The 25,782-nt window shown below is 32.2% G+C and overlaps 1 protein-coding gene across 1 annotated transcript; it reads left to right on the forward strand.

The window, feature by feature from the left end:
* Positions 1 to 905: 905 nt before the first annotated feature.
* Positions 906 to 25,732, forward strand: LOC136348585 (very long chain fatty acid elongase AAEL008004-like). Its single transcript, XM_066299519.1, has 8 exons — positions 906 to 1,164; positions 14,726 to 14,794; positions 18,096 to 18,286; positions 19,182 to 19,262; positions 20,939 to 20,995; positions 24,294 to 24,536; positions 24,730 to 24,900; positions 24,983 to 25,732. The coding sequence occupies exons 2-8, from the start codon at positions 14,734 to 14,736 to the stop codon at positions 25,175 to 25,177; spliced, it is 999 nt and encodes a 332-aa protein (XP_066155616.1). The 5' UTR covers positions 906 to 1,164; positions 14,726 to 14,733; the 3' UTR covers positions 25,178 to 25,732.
* Positions 25,733 to 25,782: the final 50 nt, after the last annotated feature.

A 25,782-nucleotide genomic window follows, 5' to 3' on the forward strand; every position in this document is an offset into this window, starting at 1 on the left:
TTTGTGACAAGCAAATACGCGTTCTTAAATGGCTATCGCAGTCATCGGATTTTAACCTTATCGAGAACATTTGGGACTACTTGAAGTGACCAATGAAGTCAAAAAACTATGCAAATTAGAATGAATTATTTGCGTATTTAGGAGAGAAATGCCAGAACATTAAAGCCTCTTACATCAACAAACTTCCGGGTTAAACCCAAGACGGTGTTAGACCGTGATTCATAATAATCGGCACTTTACCAAATATTTAAATTCATGATTATATTGAAAGAATAATTTTTAGTTTCAATACTCAAGTTCGTATTTTTGTATTAAAAAGTGCCTGATTTGTCTATGTACTTTCCTCCTTCAGTTTTTGACTAACTCATTTTCATTTGATGAAGTAAGGAAAATATGAATATAAGCGTTTGAATTTTGACTTAATAGTCATAATACGACTTTATAGTTAAACTGGAATTTTAATAGAGTGCACAAAATTAACAATGTGTCTAAAAATCATTTGTCTCTATAATTTTATCTATCACTGTATATACATATGTACTTCTTAACTCGAGCTTGACTAGTAATAATTTACGATTTTGCATTAAATCATGTCCCAGCAGGCATTATTAACAAAATTATTCTTAAAACGAGTTTCAAAGGTTTCGCAACTATACAGAATGTTCTTAGGACTTCCGAAAAATCGGCCAAAGAAGAAAATAATAACGATTCATTTTTACACTTGACGCTCTTTTCAAATATGAAACATACCTGCTTCTAAATATTCAAAATTTTTGCAAAACAAAAAAAAAAAATCCAATGACCGCAGCATGGTCATAAAATAAATGATCATCAACATATTAACCGGCTCCCCAAGTGGGGGCCCAGTAGTACGATTTAATATAAATGTAAGCCTGCATTCTCGACGCAACTTTTCTAATCGTCAATGTGCGATTATACTCTTATACTGTTTGGCTCAGCAGGATTCATGCTTGTGCAGACCAATATTAACAACTATTTTATTACATCTCGTGTAAATTGTCAACAATAATAATTTTTTTATTGCTGGATCGTCTGTAATAAGTTGGAAAGAACACTAGTTTGTGCGGTCTCTGGTCGTATGGTTTTTGAAACAAAAGTGGCTGTGATTTTTGTTTGACTATAGTATTGTTGTATAATTTCCCGGTAAGTAAGACAGTGCTTGTTGAACTTTTAATACTGATTCACTATGGTCCGAGTTTCAAGAAAAATCTATATTCATTTTAATGTGCATCCATCAATTCAGGCATTTAATAGTAAAATGTCGGAACAAAAATTTCAGGTCGTGTATTTTTATGTATTTTATTTATTTTTATTTATTTATGTACATACTCATTATAACTCAAAATAAAATTTCACTGAGTATAGAATACTAAAAAATTATCATTATTGATTATTCATCTGCCCTAAAAACAACTGCTAGTACTGAATTTCCTGAGATTTTTCGGGCTTTCAATGAACAATATATGTTGATACAATGTTGTATCGACATACAATATTGTTTTAACTAATTCGTCAGTATCAAAGAATAGAAAATTTCCAAGATTGTTATTTTTAAATAGCAATTTTTCCCAAACTTCATGTAACGTCCACGTTTTTAGTATCTGCGTCTAATAATAATTGATAGTGTTCAAGTTATTAAATTTTAGTTTTCTGACATCACAATGTTCTTAAATCAAAACAATTACAAGTTCCATAACTCCCAGTTCTAGTCCACCATTCCAATTATTGATTTAATACTAAGTCTAGGTGTCTTTCCACCTTTTATGGAACGTGATTAGATGCTATGGAATTCGGTCCGAGTTTCTCGATAAACTGCTTGAGAAGGGAGAATGCTCAATGAATTATCTAATTTATTTGAAAAGGACTATTTAAAAATTTAAAATGCATCGAGAGAAAAACTTTTACATAATTTACTTCGATGCACATGAAATACTCAGTACATTATTAATGCATTAAATGTTCCATTTCGTTCTGATTTCAAAAATAAAAGCTTGCGGAACACAATCATTGCATGAGCGTCTCAAACTGTTTTCTCGAATTTAATAATATTGTATTCTTTGGTGATCGTAGTGATCTCTTTTATGTGGCATCTGTTATCTCATAGACTTCAAGAGCAGATGTTCTTGAAGCCAAAGAAAGCGGTCAGCGATAATAGCACACAAAACCTTGTTATACATATCTTGGTCTTGTTTGTTAACAATTTTAGAGAATCTAGTCATGTGATTTTGGCATGTGTTTCACACTATACTTTTTTTCTGATGGGGGAAAATACGAAGGATTTCTTCTCGATGGTGTTTAATTTCGTTCTAACTTATTGAAAATCGGACCGAAATCAATCAATTACATTTTTTTTTTCTTTGTTTTGATACTGAATTTCATAGGTGTCATAATTTTATAAAAAGTAGCATTCAATATATCTAAATAAAAATGTCATTATGTTTAAATCTATGATTGAAAGGTGCTTAAACGCCTGAAGAAAAGACTGCGAGGACATTGTAACATCATACATTACATATTTTGTTCTAGAAAGACGCAATATCGTCATTCCTAAAAATCGTATTTCTTAATTCGTGCTAAAGTATTTGTCTCCTGATAGAAATCATACACCAACACTATTAAATACGTAGCATGGGTGCGGGCTGGCTGCTTATATTGACTTCGCGTCTCTAAATGAATCACTAATAATTTTTGCTGGAGAGTAAATACTTTTAAATTGCAATTAACATCTTCAATCCTGGTCAACAGCCGACTAGTCGTATTGCCTGGAACGGCCGTTTTTATAGCAGCTAATTGTTTTTTTACGTTTATATTTAAATTCAGGTGCGTATTGCGTCTGAAGTTTATTGTTTTCTGACAAGATACACATACATACATTTTTGTCCTTCCTCTTGTTTAAATAATCTCTTAGCAACAGTGACTAGGAATGACCATTGCCAATTGCCATAGAAACCAAGAGTCTGACCCATTCTCTGTGTCAAGGTTTCTATAAGAATTAGTTTGTAGTTTAAGCTGAAAGTACGCTAATTTAAAATTATATAAAAAATCGAATTATTCGGTTCGATTCAAAAACAAATAAATCATATTATCATTTCGAGTCATCCTCAGAAGGCAATAACTCATACACTACTCTATTATTTGGCCGGGATATTGTTACTTCACAAGCAGCACACCATATAAATATCACAAAACTGACCTTTAGTTAAAAGCAAAATATTTACAATTAAATCAGGTAGATTTATATGGTACCTGTTTATAAGCCTTTGGAGCGCATGTACTGCTCCGGGTGTATTTTAGATGTAGCAATAATAAGTCTAAAATGTATGTCAACGACTGTACAAGTTAATCACTTAGGAAAATGCATTTAAATTTGAAAAAATCATCGACAATTGCATGGGTAATAATTAACAGGTCCGGATCGCTGCTTTTGCTATGTGGAACGTAGTAATGCAATATCTTCGTTACCTTTTACTTTATATCGACATCAAAAATCTAACAAATGCCTGTTATTACATACGATTGAGTTATTCATTCCAATGTTAATCTCTGCCGTTATGGAAACCACATTATTTTGATTACCGTTGAGATGTGGAAAATTGATTTGGTTTGAGAACTAGGCATGTGTCGCAAAGATTGTATTTTAGATAGGATATGCTATTTGAAATGTAAATGAGCAATTAAATACGTTTTGATCGATCATACGTCTATTTGAACAAATTCTTTGCAAGTTTTGATGAGGGTCAGAAAATCAATTTTTTTAAATATTTTTAGCCGTAAAGTGGAATAGGGGAACTTACTTGTCTTCTTTACAAGATATAAAATAATTCTAAAATCCCCACATTACGTTTCTATTTTTTTAATTTTTTTAAACGCTGAATTTTCACGGTTCTTTATTTATGTTTATTTATGTTTTTAAATCCTTTAACAATTTTGCTCTTTCATTTTGTCCCGTACCTTTGCAAACTTCGTAATCTATATTCCAATTTTCAATATATACGGGGTTGCTCATTAGTGCGTCAAAGTGCGATTTCTCAGTAAATATAAGTTTTGGAAGGAAATTTGTCTTAGTAAAGTTTTTGGGGAATAAAAGGCACGTATTTTTAAATGATTTTCAAATGTACAGGGTCTGTCATAAAAGTGTGGTAGTACCAAATTATGTTTTTTTAAATGCAACCCTCCAATTTTTTTGCCATTTTCGGATTTATCGTCAAATTTTAAGGCTAGTTTATGGAATAGGTCTTATATATAAAAAAATTACCATTTTCGAGTTATTTGTGAAAATTCGAAAATTTTGATAGCTGCAAGATCTCACGGAAATCAATGCTGTTTCCTAACCGTTGCGAATTTTGGAATCGATCTTATGGGGCTCCAAGGCGACATAATAAGCTACGTTTTGATATGTTTTAGTTTAAAAAGAGTTTTCCATAACCCTCGAATTAGGCCTCCGAAGTTGTATGACTTCAATCCTCAATAACTTGCTTATTTCAAATAGAATGCCCTACTTTTCTCGACGGCATCCTGTTCAGAATCCAAAAACCTACAACTTTTGTCAACATTACCCTATCCCTAAACCCCACCGTTTCTGAGCTGCTGAAAATTGCCCCTTTTTTACATCTAAATTTGTATTTGAAAAGTGAGTTTCGATCACTGTATTATTATTTATAACAAATTATTATTATTTATTTTCACAATATTATTTGTATCCACAATAAATTCTCAAACTGTCCTCCATTTCGATCAGAAACCTAAGATGTTACGAGAAGTAAATAGGTCTTTTCTGGCAAGACTTCAACTGGTTTCTATATTATACATGGTATATATTCAAATTCTCAATAATTGGAAAATTTATTAGGTAACCATTTCGTGGAGCGCTAGAATAATATGGAAATAAAATGATTTCTTTTGCTCAATGTGAGTTTGCGGCGCTTCAAACGTTTTCCATCCTTTTTTTGTTAACTCAAATCGAACAAAACTTCCCATTTGCTGCGTTGCCATGAGGAATTCTTAGTTCACTTAATTTCACAAAGCCAATCGGAAAGATTTGTGATAAACTCTCATTCTTCATGAAGACAATTTTACGGTAACAAAACTCATTTTGCTCCGTCAAAATCGTAAAACCAAAATACACATGTATGTATATGCATGGACCACCCAGATTTGCTCACGAATGCTTGTATAATTTCAATAAATATAGTTTTGTTTACACTTTCAAAACCAATCAAGGTGAAGTCCGAAGTTTTTGATATAAACACCGTGCTATAATTAACATGCCATTTGAATTCCCAAAACTTGCAGCAATCACCTGTAAGAATTTGATTGTGGTGCGAGTTGTCGAGCAATAGAAATGTTCAATTGTTCTGGGAGTGTGTTCGAACACTGGTTGGTCATTGATAAAACTGCTCATTTGCGAAACCCTACTAGACAAGTGCATAAATAACTCAAAACAAGATTTCTTACTGCACGACAATGACCTGGAAAAATCTTTGTGCGGAGTATTCACGTTCTCTTTATCTAATGTGAAACGTACATGTACAACACCTCTTTTGTTGCCAAATATTCTACTTAGCCTGTACCTTGCGCTTATGCACTGCAATGCAATTTTGTGAAAGGAAATGATGTTAGCTGTAAAACCAATAAATGTGGAAATGTCCAAGTTTTATATTTACATTCATTCATGGCGCACAACGGTAAGAAGAAGTCGTTGCTTGCGAAAATTTGCAAAATAGGTAATATCGTCAAGGAAACAGGTTCTTACCATTTTTCTACTAAAACACATACAATGGGCAATTCGGGTTAGTGGTTCTATTGTGGCTCCGAGATTGTCGTTAAGAAATCTAGACTTTTATGAATATTCCCATTATCAAAGCAACGTGATAGCGTCGGTACTACATACTGGTGCCTAGGCACTTTCACACATAAAACTAATTTAAATAAAAACAATTAATTTGAGAACCAGGAACACATGGAATGTCTTTTATGAACATGAGATGACACCTTTATTATGAGAAAAATCGCCTGAAAAGAATACGGTACTTTCATTAAAGTAATTTAATAATTTTTTGGAAGTGTGGGGAGTGTCAGGGTGTGACAAAAAAATGTGCCCTCAATTTTTGGGCTTTAATGAGCTTTTCAAAACATTAAACTTTTACTTGCAAACGTTTCTTACATTTTTTTAAACTCGTGTCCTAAATTGTCCAATTCCCTAAAGTGCAACACCAAACTTCTAATAGTCTCTCTAAGAGTTGGAACAGTATCGTGATATAGCCTCTATGATATGCATGTAATATACTAAAAGGTCTCATATAAAAAAACCTTATAGTAAGCGATAGACATAAACCAAATGCAGTAAATAAAATGTTTAATAAGGAAAAACTAGATCTGGAAAAATTGTGAGCAATCAGCAAGATAATAATTAAGGAACTAGGTAGAGAGAAGTATTAAAGGAAAGGAAATTAAATTTAAGTCTCACCTAAAAACAGACTCCTATCTCGTCTACTTTAAATAGTTTAAACAGTGGCTTACGTGTAAACAATTGCAAATATTAGAAGTAAGACAAGAGTCCATACGTGTTGAGTACTGTCTGCTTGCAAGAAGTAAATCAATAATTTATGCGCCTAAACGAGTACAATCAATTCGAGTAAATTGATATCCATAAACAATAAAGTTTTCCGGTGTGATTGCTCAAGTTCAACAATCTGGTAAGAAATAACTATAATGCAATATAGTATTTTAACCAGATCGAAATAAGCATCAGGGCAAACGAGTCGATTCGCCGCGAATGGTCAGGCAGATTCGACCTTAACAGAACTGGTCATCGAGGAATTTTTTCGAAATCATGACCGCAAAGGTCCAATCATTCTTTTTTCGCGATCAAGGTCTCGAGCAAAAGAAAGAAATATCCGGAAATGTGTAATTTTGTAATGTAATATTAAATTCAAGAAGATTGGTCGTACGGGACGAGCAAAACTTATCGATTGGGTTTAGGAAAAAATATACTCTTACGTTAGGACTCAGGGTCTCATGGAATTAATGAAAAATACTTTAACATTCATCTTTCTGGGAAACAAACATTAGTTCGGATAAAAAGAAGCGCGCAATAGATGGTGAACAGTAAGACGTAGCTAAGCCAGGTACTGTTGATAATCAAACGTCTTACATTGACAATAAGTAGAACGAATAGATTTATCAAAGTTCTGCCTCTACAATACTACTGTTACGTTATGAAATAAATTTCCGAATTCTTTAGTTTACCACAAAGTCGTCACCATTAAAAAGAGGTTAACATTGGAAGCTTTGATTTCAAAAAGCTCACACGCCTTCTTTTTAACCATGTTTTTATAACATGGGTGCCACGTCTCCTATTACAGATAAAAGTATTTCCATTCTAGTCGGAAACCGAAACTTTGAGATCAAAAATGAAATTTTCTTGTTAAACTCAACAATTCCCCTAACGGTCTTCCATTCAGTCAAAGCAAATAAGATAAGTATTAATTCCATATCGGCCAACTTTGTATAGGCAAATACGTACATTAAAATAGGAAAGTGTGCAATAATAATTTCATTCTGGTGCGAAGCTTAAATATTGCGGAATTTTTTTGCAACTCCTATATGCCCATAATTTCTCGCATTCTTCAAATTACATACTTATGATAGCTACGAAAAATAATTGTCTTAAATTACTTATTAACGATGTTTGTCATTATTACGACATTAAATGAAATTATTAGGAATATATATGCATTTGGACAATAAAAATTTGTCTAGATAGTTAATGATCTTTCGTAGAAATTCCTTGAAAATTAGTATAATAAGATTTGTTAACAGTTTTATATACATACCCCATGGAGCGCCACAAACGTAACTGATCGTGGTAAATATTACATATCTAACATTAGCATAGAAATGGTAACTTAAGCTCGTTATTTCGAAGTGCCTGTTACGCAAAACGGTACTTGTCATACATCCTTTCTTCCAGTAAAAGTTCAAGTTCGCGTTATTTCCTAACTATCCATTAACAGCATGAATCGTTTTGCGATTGTCGTTAGACATTTATTTTTTCAGTGGTGTCTGAAGTCAAATTTCAGCTCTGTTTAATAAGAAATATGATTATCGTCCATTTTCTTTAAAAAAAGTATGCGATTGAATCGGAATTGGTAATAATCATCGTTGTATTAACAATTTACATATTTACCCAACAAAAAAAAATGAAAAAAGTGGGCGTAACCCATATATTTATCGCCTGTCTTAATCTTTTCCCACTTTTGGGTCCGATATTACACTCTCAGTTCAGACACTGCTCAAATTTAAATTCAAAATTGTAAAAGAAAATCAGCAAAATGTACATACAGTCACTCAAAAAAGTATCCGTACAGCCGGAAAAAAATTCTGTAAACCGTAACTTTTGACTGATTTTGTTCAAATTTTGTATAATGAAAATTCAAACCGAAACTCAGTTTGCGTAATTGAGCAACTTTTGAAAATTGAACTTTTAGAGTGCTTTCCAGCGTTTAAAAAAAACTCCGTTTTGAAAACTTCTTGTGCGGTGGAAATTTTTCAATGTGGTTTTAACATTCTTGTAAAGGGGATTTTTCTTCATATATCCTGAAAATTTGATCAAAATCGAACAACAAATAAGGGAGTTGCAGCCTTTCAAAAACGCCAAAGAGTGACGATTTTCGCGCAAAATAACGAAACTTTGACATTTTTGACGACTTTAAAAAGCTGCAGCTCCCTTATTTGCGGTTCGATTTTGATCAAATTTTCAGGATATATGAAGAAAAATCCCCTTTACAAGAATGTTAAAACCACATTGAAAAATTTCCACCGCACAAGAAGTTTTCAAAACGGAGTTAAAATTTAAATTTTCAAAAGTTGCTCAATTACGCAAACTGAGTTTCGGTTTGAATTTTCATTATACAAAATTTGAACGAAATCAGTCAAAAGTTACGGTTTACAGAATTTTTTTATGCCTGTACGGATACTTTTTTGAGTGACTGTATATCAAATCTAAACCCTCGACGTCAAATTTGGGTTTAATTTTTAGCCAAGGTAGAATTGTATAGGTAGCTAAAAATGGGCTTAATTTTTTATTTTTAGAATTTCTTCAATCCTTTAGAATATTTTAACGATCGAAGGGTTTTGAAAAATGAAAATTTCGACACCTACTTCGTAAGATTAAACGCAATTAATAATTTACATTAATTTTTATTTTCAATGAAGGATGTCTCAAGCAGTCACGTTGGGAACTTCTAAGAACTGATTAAAACGTACTTGGTGTGGGTATAACGTGAACCCTTTCGCGCTGGAACGGTAAATTTGGATAAAAGACAACAACAATAATTATTCGGGTGAAAAGAAAATCGTTTTGAAAAGTGCTACCGTGTAACCTTGACACGGCCTAAACTACCAACGTTCAATAAAATCAAATATTTACATAGGTCATTAATAATATTATGTGGCAATCAGTGCGTGTACCTGACCGATGTCTATAGAGAGAGGTGGTGCAAATAGTGGTTTATCACCACATGGTGAGTGCTAGCGATTTTTGTAAATTGTGAAGGTCGGTAGAACCGTTCTTTAGGTAAATGCTAGTGCCTAGAGCATTAGTTACAATTAGCCGGGACGTTTGTTTTTAGTCATATCTGGTAAGTCAGAGCGTTGTGCACGAATAAAAGAGCGTTTCATGTTTCTAAAAAATAGGAAAAAAGCATTTATTTTAACATATTAAGTATCTGTCTATGAGAAGCCATTACTAATCCCTTTTTTTTTCAAGTACATTTTTAGGCGGTCAAAATTCCAAACTTCTGGATTGAACAAGTGCATAACCTAAGTTAACCTATATCTCGTTCTAACGAAACATTTACTATAACATACTGTAATAGGACGGTTTATTTTAATATTTTTCAAGCGACATTTTTTTCTAAATATTCTAATAAAACATATAGAAATTCGAAACACTGTCGGTGGTGGTACTTACTGTCTTACTTTAGTATCCCCCGCAGTAGCGATTTTTTTCGATTTTTTTTACTGTTTGGCTCCGAAAAGACAAGATTTCGAAAATTGTAAAATTTGCAGCTTGCCATAGCTTGAAAGAGGATGGAAAGATTTTAATTTCTTATATTAAAAAAAAAAGTTAAAGTTAAAAAAAAACTTCATTTTTTTTAACTTTAAAGATGAAATTTGGTAGAGAGCCTGTTCTAAAAGATATAGTCATTCCTCTTGTTGAAATGATGTCCGTCCACACCGTGTGCAAAAGAACTTTTTCGTATGTGAAATGTGTAAGTAATAATTATTCGCTTTTTTGCGCGATCTTTTTTTGTTAATTTCCTATGAGCAGTTCAGGTACCGACATGTGCAGGAAAGAAGATATTTTCTCGCTTAAAGAAATAACAAATTCGCACAACTATCCTAAAAAATCCAGTTTTTCTCTACTCTAAATGAATCTTTAAATTTTAATGATTTCATTTTTGATACGCTGTTTCTTCTAATCGCTTTTTTTATAAACATAAATATTCTCAATTAAGTTTTAAACAAATGTATTGCCTATAAATCCACAATATAGCTATTTATAAAATTAATATTAAATTTAAAAAAGCAAAAAGTGTTTCAATTAGTGTATGCAATGACGTAAAGAAAAATTAACTATTCAGAGTCATTTACTGGTATTGTTTTTCAATGATAAATTATTTTTTAAAGTATAATTATTTTTTTATAAATGCTGCAACGTATTTTCATGGACATATTTCAGGGAGTGATAGTGCAATGCAAAAAAATTTTTAAACGTTGAGAAACTCATGGTAAAAAAGGCACCATTTTCAATATACGGAATAGCAAAGAGCGGAGTCCCATATCTTAGTGGGAATAAAACATTTGCAACAGTTAAATTTTTTTTTTTCATTTTGATTTAAGATTAAATATTATAAACTTTTTCACATAAATGATAGCAAAAGTGGAAATTTTTTTTTTGTTTATTTCGTTTACATTTTTAATTTGCATCGAAAGATATTTTTACAAATTGTAGGAACATGCTGCAAGATTCTAAAATATTGCTAGAGACCAAAAAGCTAAAGATCTGAAGGAGAGATTTAAATTTGGCACTAGAATTCATAAAGGGTGTTCCGAAAAAAGGTGCAAAGTATAAAATAGTATATGACCCAAAAAAAAATGACACTCTGCATATGGCTACCGTCGATCTTGGCATTGTGTCGTACAGGGTCTTAAAGAAAATAGATGTACGAAAATTATTAAATTCAACTCAAGGCATACACGAGAAAAACATAAAATATGAGAAAAAATGCGAAACCTTGTCACCCTGTATAGATAATTCTCCATGGTGTTATTTCAAAAGCCTTGAGATTTAAAACATCTTGCACTAACAAAACAACAGGTAGTCTTAAAAACAAGTATGTCAATACTCCGGAAACAAAAATATTCCATACATAGATATATATATATATATGTATATATCTATGTATGTATGTATGTATGTATGTATGTATGTATGTATATATGTATGAATGTATGTATGTATGTATGCTATATTATTTCGTGTAGTGCAAAGCTACTTGAAACTTTAGAGGTCATTGTATCATTCATTAATCATTGATTGAGTTACATGATTATTACCAAAACTAATATGTCTGTGTTTCTTTGACGCATGAATGTAATAACAAATGTCGGTAACCAACGTAGTTTGGAAGACCTTAATGTAAATTCTCGTATCATTAATACTTATTTACTCTTTAAATTACCTTTGGCGTAGACCTTAGTAGTTTTAAAAATAAAACACAACAGATAATAAAATTATTCTGTGGTTCGTTCCTTTGTGTATATTTTCTTACCGATATCGATTCTTAGATGATTTATTTCAGTGGTGAAGCGACGACAAATGAGATATTCGGAACTATTAATACTCATAACATATGCACATTTATTGATAGAAGCAACGTTCAGCAGAGAGACTTTTTTCTCATGTTCGTCATTGCCATAAACGTTACATTTTGTAGTACGTTTTTGATCATAAATTTAATACCATTTTTTTATTTTTTTGCAGAGTGCCATCACCCTTTTAAATAAAATGATGAACAATGGACAATGAGTTGATAATTTAATAGCGTTTCATACATTTGTTCGCCACTTTCAATCAGTACCTGTCATATAACAGGAACAAGCAACAAGCGGAATTCGATTTTAAAACATTTTGCTATGTTATGTCCTAAAAAACAATTTAAGCAAACATAAATTCCCATCGGTATATTAAATATAAAAACAAGATATTCTATAATTAGCTATTTGTCTAAAATAGGAGTTTTTGAAGTGGGTTGGATAGTATTTGAAAACAGTCAACAGTTTATATGTATATCGTTTCTGACCACATTGCAGCTCTGTGTTTCCAATGTAATTGTACTAATTCCTGTCAAAACACAAATAAAATGAAATCGTCTATCAATTAAACTAAAATAACTCAAAAGCATAAGTAGGGAAATACTTCACTTCAAATACGGTAGTGAGAAGCATAGTTCTGAATCGATATGTTTAAATTGAAGGAGGCTGATTCATATATTTTTTTTTAATATAAAATAATGTCGAATTGATTTTTTAATATTCAATTATGTACTTAAATTATAAAGTACAGTAGAACCTTTTTTATAACTTGATCGAGTAGACCTTGAGTCCGAATTTACCACATCTTAATTATTTAATATTTATTAAATTTACCTCACCTTCCATATTCAATTAAGCACTTTTTTTGTAATTTATATTTACACATTATAAATAATTTATATGTGTTGTCTACGTTCGATACGATTTAAAATTTCCTCAAAATTAAGACGAAATATAGAAAAACTAATATGCGTTTGCTAGGCTTCATTAAAAAGAAAATCGTGAAAAACAATAATCATTTGCAAACAGCAAGATTCATACATATTTTTACGCTAATTTTAGTTCTTTTGAAATTTAAGAAATAACTTTAGTATTTTTTGACATTCTTTTAGCTGAAGATATCGCACTTGGTAAGACTTTAAAGTCCAGAATTTTATAAATACAATTTATCTGACTTCTGTTAATAACTTTAAAGAGCGCTTTTTAAAACATTTTCTTTAAAATTATAGTATTATTCGCTAGTATCTGGATTCTTTTTCTTCATAATATTTTTATTGTGGCCAGAATATTGTCTTTTTCTTTCTCGCTTAGATCTACATTTAGCATCTTTAAAATTATTATGTTGATTTGAAATTTTATTCATCAGAACTCGAGTGTTGGGGAAAGTCGGAATTTTCTAAATTTTTTGTTTGACATATATCCATTTCCTATTGAAATTTTGCTGTTTAATTTTCATAAACGTCATAATTATAAATTTCATAAAGTTAAGATGATATTTATCTTAACTAAACTCCAAGTGGTAAGTAATATAATCGTCGCCTTTAAGAACTTTAAACTAGTGCTCGTAATGATTATTATCATTATTCGAATCTAAATGTTGAGGGATGTAACGTTTATCTTATATCGAGAGAAAAGGACTATTGATCATTTGGTGTTTCTCTTCTTTTAAAGTTATTAATCTTCTGGCTTTCTAGAACCATAAGTTAAACTCTCCTGTCAACATGTCAAAAATGAACTTTGAAAATCTGAAAAATTTTTAAATTTTGTATGAACCTTTAAATTACTAAATAGCCGGAATCTGTCAATAAGAAGACTAATAATGATTATTAAATATTCATTATAACATACACAAGTTATATTACGGTCGAATATAGCCAGAAACTGAATGCGCGCAGCATAATATTTTTATTAAGTCAACCTAGTCAATGTTGGAATTTTCAGTTTTCAACAAACATTCAAATCACTTTCTAGAGTATGTACACGTTTGTGTCAAAACCATTTGCAATTTGAATTCTTTAATTAACTTTTTGCCTGTCCTCATGAGTGGTAACTAAAAAGAAGATCAAGGTCGATGGTTATCAAAATGCTGAATTTACTGATAGTCACAATACAAGTTTCATGGCATATTTAATTCGATATCACAACAAACAACACTGATGACATTAAATAAAATTATAAATTTATGATTGAAAGTTTTGTAAAATTGTATTTTTTCCATTTTTTTGACGATTTGATATATAGCTGATGGGACGAGTTAAAACAAAAACAATAAGTTTATTACTTTCACAATCAGCAGATTGGCCGAAACGAAAGCGAATTCGATTTTTCGGTAATTAACATTGGATTAATAGGACCATTACCATAAAATGCGCATATAAACGATTCCCAATGAATGCAGTAGGAGCTACCTTCGTGACCATTTAATTGCAATGAAAAATGTGCCACGCCGAAACTTCTGCTCGGAATTAATTTGATTGCTTCTTACTAAACTGACACCTTGTTTCTTTATAAATTAATTCAATATTGGTACACCCGATAGCGGTAAAAATTCTTTTTAAGAAATTGCCCCATGATGGAATTTTCGCAAAATCGATGGCGGGAAATACCTGCCGAATACCATATTTTGATGAAATATTATGCAAAAATCTCCGAAAACCAGAAAAGAATCATCCACGAACAGAAAATTATAACCTCTAAATTAGCATTTCACACAATGGTGTGATTTATTAGTTCCGCAAATTAATTATTAATTTACGTATTCACTTGACATTAGTTGAGGCCTTCGTTAAAAAGTAGTTTAATGTTTTTCTCCTTCTTATTACAGATTCAAAGATGACTCAGATACTTCACTATATCTACCATGCTTACCGAGACCTGATGGACAATAAAAGTGGTAAATTTTAGTAATTATATAATGGTTATTTTAAAATATGTATCGAAAAAGTTATACTGAACAGTGCAAAATGTTACAAGGACTTATTTAAAATCCATGATTCCAAATTTGCCAGTTTTCCTGGAATAATTGAAGATGCAAAAAAGCGCGTTAGCAGGTTTTAGCTTAAACCCTGATTAAAAAATTTACCTTTGGGCCAAATGCAGGGCTCAAAACTGAGCGCGAGTACAAATTGAGTGTAATATTGACATTTCCTGTTTATTTAAAATATTATAGATTAATTACCCATTATCAAACATCATAATCCATTTATTAATTGTCAGCCCAAACTTGTTAAAATTCCTCGTAAAGAGGAAAAAATTGTTGGATTGTCGTAAGGTTCTTTAATAGTTTTATTCAATTTATGCCTCAGTATTCTAAGCGGTGTTTATACTGGACACCAAATTTTTACAATTACCAATTTTAGTGAAAATGGTTTTTTCATGTTAATGTTGGTTGAAACACTTTTACCGTCTCAAATTATTTTATGGTAAAATGTGTTAATTACGATTATTTACATCTTAACAATAACTTTTTCTACCAACTTACGGAAAGTAACTATGTATATTCTGAATCCATTTAAGTGAAGAGATATAGTTTTCCGCATGCGAGCACATTCCGCACTCATTTGCATCAGAAACGACTCAAGTTAGCAATGACACCATAAAGTTTCTCTTGAATACCCAAACCGAGAAGGTGCAATTGACCTTTATCTGTCATAGATCTATCGAACAGGCGCCACTCTGTACAACTGGGTCTTAGAGTGACGGTGAAAAGTAGATGAACAGACAGTAGCAACGTGTGTTTTGCTTGTAGTAAAAGATTATTGAAAATTCTTAACTCAAAATTGGAATTGAATATATCCTTGTAGAGGTTTTGCTTTGAGAGTGCTGAATTTTATGTAATATATCAGTAAGAAATCTCTCCTCACTACTCTGCATGTATAGTAAATATAAACATTCTTACAACACCAATTCACAATAATAATTAAATTATGTGTAATTAAAATTCTACATTATCTACATTTTTTACACAAACACGTACGATCGTGTGGTAACTCATAACCCCATCAGTGACGATTTGATAGAAAGCTTAATTTCCAAAAAAAACGTAACTAGTGAAATTAAGAATTTTCCCAACAGCATTTCTTTGTCAAACTAAGTAAAAAAGGGGGAACTTTGGTTTCATTATAGTTTTAGTTTTCGTTTTATTGATAATAGTAAAAGAAATGGCTTTTGATTTGTTATAAACATCGCCACTGAATTTGTGGATATATGCCATTAAGAGCATTTAATTTATCACCCGTTTGTTCAATCATTAAAAAAACAACTATTTCATTATGAAATGAAAATTATCAGTACCCTAAGACGATAATATTTTTGACAAAGTCGACGTGTCAAAAATGCTACGAAGGCGTCATTAATTCATATGTAGTGTTTAGTTAGGAAAAACCTCTCGATGTAGGTGGTGCATCGAAAATTTTGATAATCGGAATCAGAGACCAGCACTCGTGACTTTTTATTCCAAACTGCGTTAATGCATGTTAGAGTCCGAAAATTTATCTACCATTTTCAATGGCCTTGGTAAAGAATATGATTCGAAGCTCAAAAACTTACCAGATTTTGCTTCAAAGCGCTCATTAATACTCCATTTCTGAAACATTCTTCAATGCGTCACTAGATAGGTTTTAGCGAAAAAACACGTCACAATATTCAACTCGTGATTAAATAGTTTTTGGTAAAAGTCCGACACGAATAAACAGGGATTTTACCGGAAAAAACGCGTAACACTTCGTTAAACATATTTTTATGTGTTTAAGTCCTTTTACCCGATACAAAACGCGGATTTTACACGAAAAATTAACGACGAAAATTAAGTCATACCGAGGTTTACAATAGTGGCGCTAATACTAAAACATGGCTGACAACATACAGCCCTGCGCAAACAGCTGACACATCCAATGCATCACCGCACACTAGATGAATTTTGCGATGATTTATTACAAGAATTAGGAGAAAATTACAGGTTTAGGACTTAATTTTTCTAGTAAATTTCTTCTAATTGCATTAAATTGGGACCTTCGGTCTACAATAGAAAAGTCAGAAATATACAGCCTCAAGGTAAAACATTTTAAAATCGATTTCAAAAATTCTCCTAGATTTGAAATTTCATTCCAGTGCATTCATATTTTTTCCGCTCAATGAGTCATATATCGAGTAGCTTTAGAATTTTCTTTTAATTTTTCGCAATTATATTATGGAAAAACTAGTGATTGTGTACTCCTTTCGAAGAGCTGAATCCCGCCACCTTAAGACGATTCACAAACCTCTTGCCGATTTTCACTGGAAGTTTCTCGCAGACTTATGCATCCAACGCGATTTCCAGAATATGTCCGTTCCAGATATATAACGCTCAACTTTCTTCCGCTTTAAATGAGAGAACCATTTAAGGCGGACAATGTTATCATTTGTACAACATTCTTTCTTCCCGCTCTTTAAATTGGCAAGTCACGCTGTAGTGTTTGTTTTCGACATTGGCGGAAAAGCTCTGTTTCCAACCCAGTGCAATGTTGCTAATCGAAACAACACTCCCTCATAAGAAAAAATAAAATTGCTGGTAGTAATCGCAGGACAATACATCGGATGGCAAATCTGAAAATGTCATCGGAGAGCTGAGACTAAGTGGTGATAAGAAAGTGCTTGTAGTTTTGGGCCTCCTTGTCAAATAATGTTAAAAAAATAAAAACGCAATCTGCAGTTTGTACTTTTCTTCGGATATCCTCGGGAGAACTCAGAAAATTCAGATTTCGAAAGCAGCACTTAGTCCGGTCCTAAATTATGCCACTTTACTCTCATTTTAAACTTCTTGGTGCTTCCTCTAGTTTCTGAAATCGCAATGGTGCGGATCGAATGTGAGATAACATACAGATGCCAAGACCCCAATACATCTTTCATAAATTTAAGTAGTTGAGACACTACACAAGGTGTAATATATCACTATGGAAATAGTTCACGAAACAATAATACTCTGCAAAATAATTTAAAAATTTTAATAAATCTATGGTCAAAAATGCACCACGTTCCACATACAGGGTGGCAAAGAGTATTATCCTTCCAAGAAATACCTTCACGATATGTTACACCCTGTATATGAGTTCTAATTTTCACAACTTTGATAGACTCACTAGAGTATCTTTATAATCTTTTCAAGTACAATGTTTTGTTTCGTCTTTTTAAACTTATAATAATTATTATTATTTCAGATCAGAGAGTTAAAGACTGGTTCCTCATGAGCTCCCCTCTTCCGACGTTATGTATATGCATCACATACGTTTACATAGTAAAATTCTTAGGGCCTAAATTGATGGAAAATAGGAAACCGTTCGAATTGAAGAAACTATTAATTTATTATAATTTATTCCAAGTGATGTTCAGCATGTGGCTTTTCTATGAGGTAGGTAAAATTGTTGGCTTCGTGATTTTTTCTTGTGCAGTGCATGGAAAGTGTGTGTCCTCATTCTGGTAACTCTCAACTAAAGCTCGAGGTAAAATTACCATACAATGATAATCGCAATCACACTTATTTGAATTGTTGGCTGAGAATTTAATGCGCACTTTGCATATATACTATAATTTTTGAAAAAGTCTTAATAACTATCAAGAAATATCGGCTACCTGCTATCTTAAGGCATTAAACAGGGAAAGTAAGCAATCACATAATTTTTGATTCGATGTATAATAATCTGTTATACATTAATGTTGTAAAGTACATTATTATGCTCCGAACGTAACGAATCTAAATCGTGAAAGTCATAAGTAGATAATAATCGCAGTATATATACGATTTTTTCCCCTACTACATTTAACTAAATTTTATAAAGTACCAATAAACTTTACTAAATTAAACATAAATTAAATTCAAAACACAAAAAAATGACGCGTCTAGAATGATAACATAACGGTGCCGTTTTATTTGACATTTATTTCCATGGCGATAAATAACTCAGTAATAGAGATGATGAGACATTGCAGACTATTAACTCATTAGGTAAATAATAAGTAATACACTTCTCGTAATCGACCTGTCATTAAATTATTAAAAAAAAACTAATAAACATACTTAAAAAATCATTTAGCACACCAAGTAATGGTAAATTTTATACCAAGGAATGCAAAAACTGATACATGTAAGATTTTTTTGACTTACTGACAACTTGCTGGAAATAGAAATTACTTACATTTCTTACCAAAACCACAATTAAAGTCATATCGTTCACTATATACAGTCAGCTGTAGCAAGATGAAGTAATCTAAATGAAGTTAATTACTATGATTGTTCTCATGTTTAGGCCTCGGTTTCGGGCTGGCTCAACCACTACAGTCTAAAGTGCCAACCAGTGGACTATTCCCCATCGCCGTTAGCAATGAGGGTAAGTACAGAATGCCTCAATCAATTCCCTTTTCAAGCTCAGTCAACTCTTTGAGATTGACCACCAATTATGAAAATGTACTCAATACTCCCCTATAAAAATCAAATTGCAGTAAATATATAAAATTTTTTATTGAACTCCCTGGATTTATTTTTGTAATTTCCTTAAGATCCCAAAAATTGCAGTGCTGTAACTTTGCCAAAACGATAGTGTTATTATGATAAGCACAAACTTCTTAAGGGTCGACGCTGTTCTAACACGCTATACACGACGGAACCTGTTGGTAGTAGGTGATCAATGTAGGCATTTCGTCAGTCGCCAAACAAATAAACCGATTGAGAAGTTTTATTTCATATCAATTCTAGAAAATTCTAACACTAAACAATTAGATAAAACCACAGATAATGTTGTGTCATTACTTCAGTGATTTTTTATCGTTGATTTTTCGCCATTATGACTTCACTTCAATTTATTACGCTGATTATAAAATAAGGAAAATTTATCGGTAAATCCTTTATATTCAGAAATAATATTTAAGATCAACCTCTAATAAGTTTTTCCAGAAAAATGATGATCATAGAAGATAAACAATCAGACATTGCTCTGCCTTTATTTGACTTTTCCGTTGGCAATTAATTATCCTCCTGATACAAGTAAAGGGATATTAATTTTCCAGTCCAAAAAGTAACCACAATATGAAATATAGACATCAGTAATCAGTTTCTTTGTCTGCGAGAAGAGTATCTGCCATTTAATATTAATAGTACCCACTTTTCATCAATTTCCCCCTAATGTCTTTCTTCTAAAACTCAATGCCTTCATACATCTAAAATATATGCAGTGTAGCATAATCAAATAAGTACACACAGGATGTTATTATTGAATAAGTGTTCGATATTTCATAGGATGATTTTGCAAGTAGTTTTAAGATGGATAGTTCTGATAAATATGTGTCCTAGATCGTTTAATTTTCAAGATATGGGGTATCGAAGTGGAAAAAACAAATCACGTGTTTTTTTATATCTTTCCATCTCTTCTAACTAATTTGACCAAATTTCGTATGCGAGAGTTTTTTAGTGTGAAAAACTTAAATTTATCAACAATTTAGTTGTATCTTCTAGGGGCGCTACAAGCTCCCATTAGAACATTTTTAAATAACTACAACTTTTTTGCTTCGCCTCATACGCATGCTCATTAGCAAGCTCATACGTAAAATATACGTCGGTTAGTTCTGAATTGGGAAAATTTGCCACTTCTTAAAGAGAAATAATTACAGTAATTTTCTTAAAATTTATAAGTTAAATTCGTAGGTGTCGGTTAACTTCAACTATATTTTTCACCGCGCGCTTTAGGAGATACAACTAAATCGTTAATAAATTTAAGTTTGTTATTCTCAAACACTCCCAGATGTGAAATTTTGTAAAATTGGCTGGAAAAGACAGAAAGATATCAAAGAATATGTGATTTATTATATATTTTTTTATTATGTATATATTTTTTTCAAGTTTGACACCCTGTATTTCGAAAACTAAACGAGCTAGGATATATGTCTATAAGAACTTTTTAAAGCTACTTGAAAAATCACCCTAATAAATATCGGACACTAACTCAATAACACCCTGAGTAAGCACAGATGTTTTATAATTTGGGGTTAATTTTGTTTCTGATTCTTCTAGATGGTTCAAGGATGCTGGTGGTACTATTTCTCAAAGTTCACAGAGTTTTTCGATACGGTAAGTGTTCAGACTAATCTATAACATTTATCCTCTTGCGTGACAATAACAATCCCAATAACGCAAATGATCTTCAAGAACCTTCTGCATAGTACGCACATATTTTCACGAAAAAATAGCACTCACATAAATGACAACAAGCGAATTCTAAGAAAGAAAAAACAATAATAATTAAATTAATCCATTAGAATTCGCCATTTGTTACTCCATAACTCCATTTACAAAAACAAGCATTTCAACAGTCATAGCAAGTGCAAATAGAATATATAATTAACAAAGATATCCGCATATTTCAATAAGAGGCTTGAAGTGATCTTCCGTTCATTAAAAGCATAAACACACGTCGAATGTGCGTCCTCGCTAATTATTTAAATTAGGACCCTTTAAATGATTACATTTTAATACATGCGTCGGGTAACGATTAAAAATATTAATTTACGATTATTAGATCAATCAAAATATTTAAAAAGTGGTCTAGATAGGACTTTAGTTGGTGACCTGAACATTAATTAATTATTTCAAAGTGTAAAAGAAGATTGGTTCATTTCACAAACATCTTGTGACAGATGGTAATTATACTACTTAAGCAATACTAGTAGGTAGTAATTGCCGAGTGTTCCATTATCGCTGTTTATTTTCATTTCAGTTATTAAATTGAATTGGTAATTGGAACTAGTTATTCAAACATAACGATAGAAAAAGTAAAAGACAGAATTACATGTCAACAAAATATTGAATACTTTTCGATGTGTTGTGTATAACCTTCGGTTGATGACATCGTTGGTCAAGAATTTTATTACCCAAATCTGTGAGCTTTGTTGTGTTATTCGCTAAACGCTAAGATAACAAACATGGCAAAGTTAAATGCCATGGCATCGATTAATATATACTTAATCCTTCGAACAGTGTTGAAAATAACTAATTAGTTCAGGTTGGTTTATCCACGCCATAAAGTGCGTGTTAAAGGTGGCCGCCGATGTAAACTTCAGCTAGCGCGGCGAGCCAAACATCTCATATATGTCACAATTGTTTTTGTTATTTTCAAGGATTTGCAATTTTGAGTAAATTCTGAATTTCTGCATCGCTTGATTTGGGCTGCAAAATCCCTACACAAGGGTCCATTGTTCGGGTGGGAACAGGGATTGTGCCACTGGGAGAAACACCTCACAAAGTTTAATATGCCTCCAACAAAGACCAACGAAGTGGGTTGGGGGACTAACGGCTGATGTGGGCGAAGCCAATCCAGTGTTTTGCCAGACTTCTGCCTGTTCCAGAATATTCACTGCTCTAAGTTGTAGTGATAAATTAATCATTTTTTGCTTTCTTTCCATTTGTTTACATTATTGCTTTATGATCTGATATTAAAAAAAAAATCATCACCACAAAGGCAGCGAAATCGATACGAATATAAGCATCGACGTGGAGACGCCTACCGGGCTGACTCCGCCCATTTCGTTGTTGGTCTTTGTCGTAAACATGTTAAACCTTGTGCGATTTTTCTCCCACTTGTACAATCGCTGTTTCCACTTAAACTAGTGACACCTGTGTAATTTGTTACAAAGAACGCTGGGGCGTCTCCCAAAAGGTTTTTTTCTTCACGAGGAAAATCTTCAAAAAAACACCCGGCCTGGTAGTGTGGGTTTTGCCGAAATGGGAGTACCTAAAGACCCAACCTTCGACGACCTTGAACTGTCTTTGGAGGATAATTTTTATTGTCGACGAGGTCTTTGAATTCTGTGGTTTAGCATTTTACAAATTAAAATTATCACCGTCTTTCAAGAAACAAGGGTTTATTGCACCTGCATCATGTAGGGTATTCCCCCCTCATTCATTTCTTTATTGGGTTATTGCGTTGTTGTCCTATTGTCCTTGAATAGCGACCCGGTCTATGCATTCCTTTTCTTTGACCATCGCAAAAATGACATTGCTGCAACTGTCCCACTTCGCTTTGCTCGTCAGCATCCAGTTCATGAGTCTTGTAGTCAACTTTTGTGTCAAATGTTTCATGCACCTGTTTAGTTTTTATCTTTGTTCCTCAAATAACGGACATTGAAAATTACAGTATTCGAGGGTGTTGACTCTGCAGTCCCTACAATCCGGGTCCGTTTTAACTCTATGATACGTAAATCTTAGTTTTTTCAAAATTCATTCAGCCTGCTTATTGTCAAAGCGTTTGTAATTTTTGAGGCTCCTGAATCTCTTGGCATGTTACGGAATAACTCGATTTAGGTAACAAAATATCAGCAACACCATATATTCGCAAAAATAATTTTCGGTATGTTTTGGACAATTTTGTGAGACTTCGCGATATACCAGTGAATAGTTTAATTTCAATATAACTTTTTAGAGACTAAATTTGGTAAAAATATGATCATTTAAACAATTTGTATATATATAAAGTAAGCTAGTTTCCTAAATTTGCGATTTTTGAAAAATCTTGTTCCATTGATTAGCCACTGAATAATTGATTTCGGTTTAAAAATGTCAGGTGGATGATTGAGGCCAAAGTTGGTTTAAATATTGCGAACTCGGGGACACCCAGATAAAAGGAACGCACAGTTTAATAATTAAATGTATTAAAATCTTTAAGAAACCCTTTTTAAGAGATAATTAAAAATAGAAAATACTTAATGTGATTTTTATCACTCAAACAATGGTGAACGCCGGATTATTTTATTTTTCTTGCGTCCAGAAATATTTCATATTTAAACACGACCTACATTGGCGTATATCCTGCTTTCCTCAAATTATAAAATGATGTGTTGAATAATAAACTATTCCCGACTAGCTCTGTTTTAATAACTGCATTGACGTAGTTGCCGCTTATCATTTATTAAAAACTTTTAATCTAATTTATTACAAATGAGCCTCTACACAGTTTAATGTTTTTTATTGCACTTAGAGCTGAAGCTAATGTATGGCAAATATGGCCCCGTAAATTTTCCTGATTGAAGATCATTGGCGTGTGCTCTCTACATACTCTATACTCTATTTAATATATAATATATACTACGGTTTTATTGAAGACTATTCAGTTTCTAACTCTATTTACAATACTTCTTTCAAAGTTAAAACTAATATGGATTTGTAAAAAAATATATATATTATTGTCCAATAAATTTCTGTTTCTTCATGGTTTGAGGACTATGGTCTATGCGCAGATATTTAAAAAATTGAATTTGTAAGTTGAATAAACGGCCTGCAAAGCCATCTGGTATGACATCGTTATTAGCGTCCTCTATTCACAGCTTACCATGTTTTGTTGTATTCATACTTATAACATAAACTTTCCTTACAGTTCTTCTTCGTGCTGCGCAAAAAATTCAACCACATCTCCACTCTGCACGTAATTCATCACGGAATAATGCCAATGTCTGTTTGGTTTGGAGTTAAATTCACTCCTGGTGGCCACTCTACCTTCTTTGGTTTCATCAATACGTTCGTGCACATTATCATGTACAGCTACTATTTAATCGCAGCTTTGGGACCTCAATATCAGAAGTACATTTGGTGGAAGAAGTATTTGACCACTATTCAGATGGTAAGATTTTGAATTTAAGGAAAAATGCCTCAAAGTTTCACAGCAACTAAGATAAACGTGTACCTACATTGATGATCTTAATGTTAGGGAACGTACATATATACAACATGCTACACTGTCTCAAGGCGATCTTCTTGATATGCTGAAGTTAATTTGAATAATACAAATATCCTGAAAATAAATTTTGTATCAGATTCAATTTGTATTGGTGATGGTGCATGCCTTCCAACTGCTTTTCATCGATTGCAACTATCCCAAGGCATTCGTGTGGTGGATTGGAATGCACGCTCTTATGTTCTACTTCCTGTTCTCCAAGTTCTACAAGCAGACTTATAAGGGATCGAAGAACCAAATTAAAACAGAGGTAAAAGTTACAACATGTCGAGCATTAAAATAATTTTTCTTAAACAAGTGAGTCTATAATATTTATCCCCTTTCTTTTGTAGATGAATGGTAATTTGGTCAACAGCGCATCAGTCTCGAATAGCAAAAGTAAAATAGGGATTTGTTTCCCGACCCAAACAGAGCTCTACGAGCACACCAACACGAAACCCATGACCAATGGATATACTACTTCCGATAACTCCAAACTTCGGAATAGGGCGTTTATAGATCGAGAAATCAGCGCCGAGAGGAAATAATGGCTACAGTAATTCTGATCCAAAGTGATCCAAAGACATGACTTTTTTTTTAAGGGTGGCATTAGCAGTTTTTGACCTGAAACATCACTGTTATTGTTTTTTGTCTATATTGGTGAACGAATAAGATAGATAAGATAATCTCACCATAATAATATCTTAAAACATGTTCAATGTTTTCAGATATCATATGGTTTTTTCTTGGATTTGTTTAACTAAATCTCATTTACTGCAGCGTGTACAGCTCAACATAATGTTATTGTGTAAATGTCTAAACATGTACAATGAAATATAGGAACTTGGGTGATATTGTGTAGGTATAAAAGAATTTAGGTGTTATATTATCTTGCTTATGAGTATAACATATTTAGGGGATATTATGCGGTTTTTTGTTAAATTTGTAGTTAATGCAGTAGATATATGAGTACTTGCATAAATTATAGAAAGTTGTAATTACAATAAGCTCGAATAGATTTTATATTTCGCAAGATCGGATATTTTGTACTTTGCCAGATGAACTAGTTATTACTGCAAATAAAAAAAATTTTAGTGTTAGAAGTTCATTTTAAACCTAAACCAAGGATTCCAACAAAATTGCACCGTTCGCC

The sequence above is a fragment of the Euwallacea fornicatus genome, chromosome 34 (assembly GCF_040115645.1).
Source record: "Euwallacea fornicatus isolate EFF26 chromosome 34, ASM4011564v1, whole genome shotgun sequence".
Taxonomy (NCBI): Eukaryota; Metazoa; Arthropoda; class Insecta; order Coleoptera; family Curculionidae; genus Euwallacea; species Euwallacea fornicatus.

Bases quoted from the DNA above. Each gene is read 5' to 3' on its own strand.
- LOC136348585 (XM_066299519.1), top strand. From the start codon at position 14,734: ATGACTCAGATACTTCACTATATCTACCATGCTTACCGAGACCTGATG. The intron at 19,263-20,938 runs GTAAGTACAGAA...TGATTCTTCTAG, and splicing joins CATCGCCGTTAGCAATGAGG to ATGGTTCAAGGATGCTGGTG. The intron at 24,901-24,982 runs GTAAAAGTTACA...TTTCTTTTGTAG, and splicing joins AGAACCAAATTAAAACAGAG to ATGAATGGTAATTTGGTCAA.